This window comes from Neolamprologus brichardi, chromosome 16, assembly GCF_056152115.1.
Source record: "Neolamprologus brichardi isolate AB-2024 chromosome 16, ASM5615211v1, whole genome shotgun sequence".
Lineage (NCBI taxonomy): Eukaryota > Metazoa > Chordata > Actinopteri > Cichliformes > Cichlidae > Neolamprologus > Neolamprologus brichardi.
Window position 1 is genome coordinate 19,285,238 of NC_142119.1, and position 9,289 is coordinate 19,294,526.

The window sequence follows — 9,289 nt, forward strand, 5'->3', positions numbered from 1 at the left end:
TCGACCTGCCCATGCTTGTAGTCTCAATTTGTAACTTAGTACAGCAATACGCTAACAACTGAACCTGTAAATGTTTGCATTTAGCTAGGCTGCAGCTTCTTAGTATTGTCAAATGATGTGAAGTAGCCAAGACACAGAAACAACACTTGATTCAACAGGTCATTTTAATTACATCCTTTATTCAATTTTAAGATGTAGCACTTAGACAGTTTTTGCACACAAGGTTGCAAGAATACACTTTGCATTAGGAAAATAAAAGTTGGATCTGTGCTTTTGTTAATGTAAGAATTCTAATAAATATTTATACATATTAACAGTACATGAGAAATGGTGTGTATTATAAAAGCAAACTTCAAGTAAAAATCAAGTAAACAGCTCAGATGTGTAAACACAGCAGCACCACGATAAACCCGTCACACGTGTGGATCTGAAAAAGAAAGCAGTTTTCCTTCCCGTGCTGCCGTGAAATCGAACACAACATTCCTATTTAAAACATTTTCCCCATCCATCATTTACTCCCAAAAATGTTTAGCATTTAGCTTTTTTTTTTGTCTCTTTTAAAAAACAAAACAAAACAAAACTTCGAATCAACCCAGCAATAATCTCTTTTAATCTGCTTGTAAGTTTTTCCCAGCATTCCTCTCATTAGTTTCCTGAAGCACCTCTTCTTCACTCCTTCATGTTCTTCCCATCTTTTCCAAACTTCCACCAGACCACCGTGAGGACGACAGCTGTCAGGAGGATCAGGCTGCTGGTTACGAGGTAAGCAATAGGGAGGAAATGGTTCTGACCTCCAAACCAGGTCACCGTTGTCAGCACCACTTCCTTTCTGCCTCGAAAATACTGCACGGGAAAGTCTGAAAGAGCAGGAGGTCAAGGCCAAAAATATCTAAACAAAGAGAAGCGTGTTTAAATTGAATAACAAAAGATGGAGGGAACGTGCATTTGGGAGTTAAGATGCCTCTAACAGTGAAAGGATACTGTAGGATATATTGATGCTGTAATTGCCTGCTAGAAGCCCCTTCGTGAAGGGGTTGTTGTTGTTTCGGAATAAGATTCCATAAAGTTTCTTGAAGTTGGGGAAAGCTGCCTCCCTCATCCATACAATGAAATCGTCATTGATAAAACCGTTGTTCATGGGATTGGAAGGATCGAGCTTGTACACGGGCTTCTGCCAGTATGGCGGTGGCGCCGTTCCTGTGGGGGGGAAAATATTTAAAACATGACACAAAATGATTTCTGAGGAAAGAAAAAAAAATTCCTTCTTTACCTTCAAACACTTCGGCTAGAGTCAAGTTGTCAGTCTTTGGGTTGCGGAACTTGATGTATTTGTCCGTGTACCACGTGAGGCCTTCCCGCATCAAAGGAACCTCACCTCTGCCGTTGGGATGATGATACAACAGGGTGAAGGAGTCTGGGAAAACACATGCAAGTTAAGAGTGACAGGAAGGGTAGCAGCTATCTGCTAACTGATGCCGTGTGTTTTGAGTTGTGTTTACCGTTGAAGATGCTGTTGGCCACAGCGCCACAGGGAGCAATCGGGCGTCCGCTGGGATCTTTCAAAAATGGCTCACAATATGAACTTGGGTCCTAGGGAAGATGTGATATTTAATCAAGTTGAGTATTCAAGTAAAATTCAAGCTTCTTTGGCTTTAAACACTACAACGCATGTATGGTAGCTGAAGATTCATGCATGTGGTCCAAAACACTGTACTTCGGTTTTTTATCTTCACAAACCAAGTGCAACAGATGACATGACTTAGCTTTAGTACCATACAAGTCAAAGTTTCTGCATGATTAGTGTGGTCTTGTTTCTATAACGGCTCTTCGGAGCTGAACATCTTAGAGAAGCCGTGTTGTGGGAGGAGATGAGCATCTAATGCTGCCCAGCCTCTTCTTTAACCTCTGGAGTTAGACGGATCCATCCCTTCACTCAGAACTGTCACTCCATGCATAAGGTGACCCAGCAGCGTTATGCATCACACTGGGGAGAAACTTCACATAACTTAACATCTTATTTTGTCTCAGAGTCAAATGAAGTTGGCCACTGAAATAAAACAGCAGGTACTGCCCAGTGCATGCAGTCAGATTTATATACAGGCAGTACTCTTCACACCCAAAATAACTTCAACTTTTTTCAACTGCGCCCATCAAGATGCAGCTGATTTAAAAAATAAAAGGAGAAATGATGTGCTTTTCCCCCACATAAACAAGTACAAGAAGAAAACCACAGCTGACTAAAAAGAACACAGGCTCGTCTCACATTTGCCAAAAATCGTCTTGAAGATCCCCAGAACTTTTGGGAAAATACTCTGTGGACTGACGAGACAAAAGTTGAACTTTTTGCAAGGTTTGAGTCCCGTTACATCTGGTGTAAAACTAACACATTTCATAAAAGATCACACCAACAGTCAAACATGTTGGTGGTTGCCTGCTGGTCTGCAGCTGCTTTGCTGCTTCAGCACAATGGTGAAATTCTGTACCTCTACCAGAAAATCCCGAAGGAGAATGTTCTGCGATCACTAAAGCTCCAGCGTACTTGGTTATGCAGCAGGACAATGATCCGAAACGTATCAGAAAGTCACCTCTGAATGACTCCAGATACATTTAAATGAATGTTTTGGAGCGGCCTAATTAAAGTCCACACTTAAGGCATGACCTTAAACAGGTCATTCATGCTAGAAAACCCTCGAGTGAGGCTGAATCAAAACAATTCTGCAAAAAACAAGTGGTTCAAAATTCATCCAGTGATGTGAAACATTCAACACCAGATACAAAAACTTGACTACAGTTCCTGCTGCCAACGGTGGCGTCACCATTTATTAGGTTTAGGGGGCAATTACTTTTCACTTTTCATGACATGACGATGATACCTTTAAATTTTTCTTCCTTCCAACCGTCTGCCCATCATCTCTGGAGTCCATGTATCTGCGAAGGTTCTGATGAAAATTACGGAGTCCGTAATAGAAAAAGACATCTCCCTAGGACACACACACGCATTCACATCGTCAAGTGGATGAGTGTAGAACCACAAATCCTGAGATGAATTTAAGCTTTAAGCTTCAAAGCACGGACAACAAACGCAAGCACTGACAGTGGGGCCTGTTAGATAGAGAGTGTGAGAGTAATAATCTTCACACGAGACCCACTTCCAAGCTGTTTCAGAGCTTTGTGCCATACTTAGCGTGTGCTACTGAGGCCTCTGGAGTAAGATTATTAAGTGGCCCTCAAGTTAGGATTATGTTGTCACTCTGTGCCGAGAGGTTCTTACCTTAAATGGTTTGTCAATCCTAAAATTGACTGTGCAGTTGCAGGGCTTGTTTGCGTTGCTCACATTTTTACGCATTTCAAAACACTCATTGCAGGTTTCAGCCTCTGTGTAGTCCAGCTAAAAAGACAACGAGAGAGAGAGAGGGGAAAAGTGCAGATAGTGAACTTGATCTTAAACTTTTTCAAACACAACCTTCGACCTTTCCTCATGTTGTCACACCCTGTTTTTATTGCACACAGAGGCATTGGGGCCTCTCTGACATGAACAAAGACAAATGCATAGCGCTCTTACGCCATCAAATTTCTAGAACTGGAAGTGAGCGTTTAGAAGCAATGTGGTTTTCACTCACCTTCATTTCCTGGGTGTTCTGCACAGTGAGAAGCAGCCATACACCCAACAGCAGACAAATCAAAGCCATAAAGTAGAAAAAAGGCAGCACGGTGTTAGCAGTTAGCATTGGAGACCAGGCAGGTAACCGCTGCTGTTTGAAAGAAGAGTTGTCGGGTCTCCGAGCCAAGGGCCCGGGCTTGCCTTTCACCTTCCCCATGAGAGCGAGAGCTTTGGCTTCAGAAGAAGAACTTGATTGACAGCTGGAGACTCAAAAATTGCGTGTAAACCAGCCCTCCTCTTGTCTTCCTGTTTTTTATTTCAGCGATATCTCTCTGCACACACACTCACACACCCCTCTGCTTGCCAAGGGATTTTCCCAGCAGGCTTTGCATCGTGGGGGCGACCGTTGTGTCCTGTTACTTATTAACCGCAATTCTTTACTCAACTACCTCTTTCTGTTACTTCCAATTTACCACAAGATTGTGTACTTCCGTCCTACAACACACAGACTTGTACAGAACAGCATTTTATATCGTCACTGGCTGCGGGAGATATCGGGGTGGTTCTGGGCCCCTTTGTATCTGTAGGATGCTGAATGGGGCTCCCCGGTGGTTTAAGTAAACTCATGACCTCACATTGTCAGTCGGGGGGACTTTCCAAGGTCAGAGTAAACAAAAAAAAGGATGTGGCTTTAATTTGAAGTCTGTTTATTCATTGATCACACTCCCTGACATTGTGTTAGTCACAAAAGTGAACAAACAATGCTGTACATTTCACACAGGCTCTGGAAATATTAAAAGCTCGGGACAGGATCAGCACAAGGAATAGTGAAGACAAAGTCTCTTTAAATGTCAAGCAGTCAGTTAAAATAGTCCAATTTTGACTTTGTCTTCCATACAGCGAGCCAAGACGCCACTCTCCAACAGCTTCATAAGATCCTGTTTGATCTGAAAAAAAGAGGCAAATATGAAGTGAAATTAAAAGGGAACGAAAAACTAAAAGATCCTCTCCAAAAAGATTACTCTGCAATGCAAATAGGGTTCAATATTGAATAACTTTTAGCTCTTTCTATCTAATATTGTAGGTTCTCCTTGAGGCGACAGTTGCTGGATTTGGTGCCATGTAAATGAAATCAAAATGAACTGAATTTCAATGTAAAGTCTTTTCTCACTATAATAATTGTAGCATATGCATATCCATATGTCAACTTGTACCACCTCCCCTCTTTAACAGGTGCATCAATCTGAATGAAACTTTGCATAAACATCACTTATAACCAGGAGCATCTGTGACTTCTATTAGTTAACCAAAAGTATCAAATGGATCAGGTGAGAAGAGCAGACAACACAGCTATGGCTTTTCTGGAAGTTCCCCCACAGCCATTTTCTTGCTCCTTAACCCACGCTCTGTACCTCCACAGTGTCATCAGCTTACAGCATACACCCAGTGCATTGCACACACAAAATAATGGAAGGTCAAAATATTAAATCAGGATAAATATTTAGGATATTTAAAATAATGGAAATATTTGATACGATTCACATTTTAACGCTGTTTTTGCCGGAGACGGGAATTCTAGGAAAACAAAACTAAAGTCAAATTAGTCAGGCTTCAGAATCTACGACTAAACAAATATGTCCAGTTTTTAAAGGGTTAACCGCTGGAAAAAAGTCATAATGGTTTAAAACATCCCACGTTCATAAAGTATATGTTCAATTAAAAGATCTCCACTAATTTCTTCCTCATTTCTTGTAGACAACAAGCCAAATCTAAAATTAAAAAAGTGCATCACAAATAATTAAACGAATTTTCTTCATAATAACTTTTACACAGGAGTGAAATATTTAAAGGTTTTTTCTGTTTTAATGTTGATGATTATTGCTTACAGATCATAAAAATCAGGAATCCAGTTATTCAAATTATTACAACATTTGATTTCAAATTTGAGTAATGTGCTGATACATAAAAATGTCACTTTTTGACATCAATATTTTTTCAATCTTAGCATTTCTTTTCCTTTTTCTTTTACTTAAAAAAAGACTAATTTTTTCAGGTGATTTCTTTTCTTTTTCTTTGTTAATTAACTAAAGAAATACGTTTCCAATCTTAAGTGCAGCTTTACGGTGAGTACAGAGAAACGATGATCAGGGAAAATCTGCATGTTAATTATTATAAACAAAAGAAAAAGAAGCTCCAAGTCAAAGTGGAGTAACAGCAATAAAAATAAATTTCTCTAGCCCAGCAGGGGGCAGTAGCTCACCTCAGGAATGTCCACCATCCTTCTGAGCTTCTGGTCCCGCCAGTTCCAGTCCAGAACCAGGTATCTCAATGCCTGCAAGCTCAAACCCTCTGGGGAACAAAATCAGAGTGAGAAGACTTCAAAAGCTTTGAAGTTAAACGAAAGAGGCCGATCACAAACACACACCTCTCTCAACGAGAGCACTGATCCTCCCTGGTGTCCCCACCCCTATGTGGTAGATGCCTTTCTGCAGCAGCTTCACCTGCTCTTCTATCTATGCAAAATAAATGACACAGACAATCATTCTATGAAATCATTCACAGTTCACAATCTGCACACACCGCCTGTGATTAACAGTCATCTCCAGTACCTTGATATGTTTCGCAAAAAGCTTCACTGCTTTGGCTTCACCCTTGAAACTAGTCATCTGCCTGTGAATGACACAAACAAACATCATTCCCGTCACTTTAATTTGAAAGTGGTAATTGGAGAAACACAACAAACACCAGTGGTCTGTCACTTACTTGATGAGCTCGATGGTTCGGAGAGCAGAGCTGCAGACGACAAGCAGAACCACAGAACTTTTTTCCGTGTGCTGCTTTTGAATCTTTGCCCACTTGGGAGCAACTAAGAGGAAAAAAAGAGCAATTAAAGTGATGGGTGTTTATAAGTGGAATCTAATAGAAGACTTGGTCAAAGTTTGCAACGGCACTCACTCTGTTTTAGATAAGAAGAGAGGGTGTGTGTCAAGTCATTACTGGACAGAAAAAAGGAGTCTGGAGGATGGGAGAGGACACACTGATTTCTGTGAGTCAACATTTCAGCAGATATCGACTGAATGTGCAAGCTTAGGGTGATTTAGCTTGACTCACCCTGCACTTTGAGCTCCTCCTGCTCAATTACAGACCGCTTGTCTTTAAAGTACTGCGTAACCAGATCCTGCAGGTCAGCTGGACAGCCTGGTTTTGGCTCAGAGGTGGCCAAGACATCTGTTATTGTTTTCTTTTTCTAAAACAAAAACAAAACAAACAAACACACAAGTAAGAACCCCAGAAGCAGCCAAATGATAGCCCCACTTTAGCCAGTGCACACTGTTGTAGTTGATATTTGCAACACCAGGTGTCGCCACTCCCACCTTTCTCTTTTTGGGGGGTTTAGCAGACTTTTCATCCTGAGTCTCCTTCCTTGGAGGGATCATCTGCTCCTTCTGTGACAACAGTACATGCAGAAAACACAGTTCAGGCAATTTATGTTAATGAACATTTGAAGCTCTAAATACAAATTAAATTAAAACCTAATAATCCTCAGAGGTAAAGAGCACATTTTATAATAAAATTTAAATGTGTCAAATTATATTATATCACATTAAAATTACATCAAAATGTCCAAATGCTAGGGCAAAAATCAAAGGATTTCCATTTCTGTCATCAGTTACTATGATAATTGTTTTTAACACTCTGGTTTATTCACTGTCTCAAAGAATGAGGGTGTATGTATAAGTATGTGGTGGACATTTATTGTGAAGGTATTCTATTCATCTATCCTGACTTCTTTCTTCTTCCTTGCAACGACTGTTGAAATGACCATTTGTGCCTGTGAACTGGTTGACTACAAAATGACAAGGAGAGGCTCAGTCTTTTGCCCTATTAATATGATACATTTTCTTACACACTTTATACTGTAAAAACATCAAATAGGCAGACTTTGTAGAGAAAGGACATAACAACCTGCTCATTATTTTTCTTCTTCTTGGCTTTAGCAGGCTTCTCTGTTACAATCTTCCTCTTCTCTGGTTTTGTCTTTGTTTTTTCTGCTGGCTTTTTCTTTTGTTCCGTCTCCTCCTCCTCCACCTCAGATGCATCTGGGAAACAGAGGGAGAATTTCCTCATTAAACTGGCAAAAGAGCAAATGCGTCCACACCTCAAACTATATTTAGTTCAGGTGAGGAACAGGACAGACACTGTCAGCGGAGTAAAATGGGCACATTTAATGCAAAGGATTTGCAAATTGCTCTTTACAAGTTTTGGCTTTATGGGTTAATTTGTAACTGTGCGCACTATGAAAAGAAGAAAATTGCTAAGAAGGGCCAACACCACGCTTGTTTAGTTTGATCCTTGGGCCAGTGATCTGCAAAGTGTGTTCAAGTCTTTGGGTTATTCATCAGGTGTGGCTGTGAGTGCACGTTCCAGTCAGAACTACACAACTAAATGCTACCTGAGGTAACAACAATGCAGCAGATCTCAAAGAACGCATCTGGTTATATTTAGCCTCCCTGTTGCTACCACTTCTCTGTGCATTCCTCACATCTCCTGCTACGGGTCACGCTTAGATCTTTTGGCATTTCTGGTTTCTTGGTGAAAAGCCTTTAAAACAGCTGTTGGAGTGAAATCAGCAGTAAATCAGAGCATTTTCCTGCAGTGTCTATCCTAAATGTGCTGTTTTATCACACTGGTGCCATTGCACTTCTTCCTGTGGCTCTGTAATATCGAAGACTTTTTTGAGCCAAAGCTTTTACATGGCAGTGTTTCATTACTGAAAACTTCACATTGCTTGGACTGTGTGGATAATAAATAAGCACATGCTATCTCTGCCAAATCCTGATCATTACCATCAAAACTCCTTTTACCATTAACGTGAAAACGAGAACTCTGGTGTGTATGTAAGCTGACCTCAAAGTGATTTTTCATTGAACAGTTTGTGGAACTATGGTCAGCACTAACCAGTATATGTCCTTGCATCTTGTCATCTTCTACTGGGTTCAAGGTGCTTCACATGTACAAAGGATTCAAAGGAAATAACAGAGCTTGCTGTCCGATGTATATTTTCTTTACTTGATATATACATTTATATTTACTGTTCATTCTCTTCATTGCTGCTGGGAGGCTTTTATAATGAGGCATTTACAGAAAACACATTGAATTTGTTGCCAAGGTTACAAATTTTTAAGCATTACAACTTTTACCAATTCGGAGCTATAATGCTCTTTGAAGCTGAAATGAAAGAAGGGGCGTGTGGATATGCTCATATAATACGGCTGAGACACTTGAGCATGTCTCTGATCTGACACAGCGGGTTTCTGCTCCGGGCCACGAGAACTGACAAAAGGCACACCGCACGCGAACAGTTGACCAAATTTTCTGCCTTGTTCTCTGATTTCCCATTTTACAATCAATTTTGCAGCAGTTACCATTAACTCCTTCCTTACTAGTGTGTGTGTGTTTTAAATACAACTAAATATTTTCAAGGATCATTTAAAAAGGAAACTGTACATGGCATCATTGATCCATCTTGCTCTCCCTTTCTCTCAAGGGTCTCTCTCAATCATTCAAACACCACACCCATTTACATGTTATCCCTCACAAGACCTTCATTCATCCTTGTTTTGTGCATTCATCTGTCCAGCAATGCACTCCTCCATCTGAAAGACCACTCCCACTATTAATGGACCA

The 9,289-nt window shown here is 40.5% G+C and overlaps 2 protein-coding genes across 2 annotated transcripts in view; both read right to left on the reverse strand.

The window, feature by feature from the left end:
• Positions 1–176: 176 nt before the first annotated feature.
• cdc50c (Cdc50 family member C) lies at positions 177–3,956 on the reverse strand. Its single transcript, XM_006788209.3, has 7 exons — positions 3,621–3,956; positions 3,272–3,388; positions 2,874–2,981; positions 1,500–1,590; positions 1,271–1,414; positions 982–1,197; positions 177–857 (listed from the first exon to the last, which is right to left on the reverse strand). The coding sequence occupies exons 1-7, from the start codon at positions 3,816–3,818 to the stop codon at positions 670–672; spliced, it is 1,062 nt and encodes a 353-aa protein (XP_006788272.1). The 5' UTR covers positions 3,819–3,956; the 3' UTR covers positions 177–669.
• A 333-nt stretch (positions 3,957–4,289) lies between these two features.
• cmss1 (cms1 ribosomal small subunit homolog) overlaps positions 4,290–9,289 on the reverse strand; it is a 28,833-nt gene continuing 23,833 nt past the window's right edge. Inside the window, exons 2-10 of the mRNA XM_006788211.3 lie at positions 7,568–7,701; positions 6,976–7,047; positions 6,713–6,848; positions 6,557–6,616; positions 6,365–6,467; positions 6,211–6,271; positions 6,027–6,114; positions 5,862–5,950; positions 4,290–4,548 (exon numbers count right to left, since the gene is read on the reverse strand). Of these exons, the coding sequence (XP_006788274.2) occupies positions 4,465–4,548; positions 5,862–5,950; positions 6,027–6,114; positions 6,211–6,271; positions 6,365–6,467; positions 6,557–6,616; positions 6,713–6,848; positions 6,976–7,047; positions 7,568–7,701 (827 nt within the window). The 3' untranslated portion in view covers positions 4,290–4,464. The remainder of the gene's footprint in view (positions 4,549–5,861; positions 5,951–6,026; positions 6,115–6,210; positions 6,272–6,364; positions 6,468–6,556; positions 6,617–6,712; positions 6,849–6,975; positions 7,048–7,567; positions 7,702–9,289) is intronic.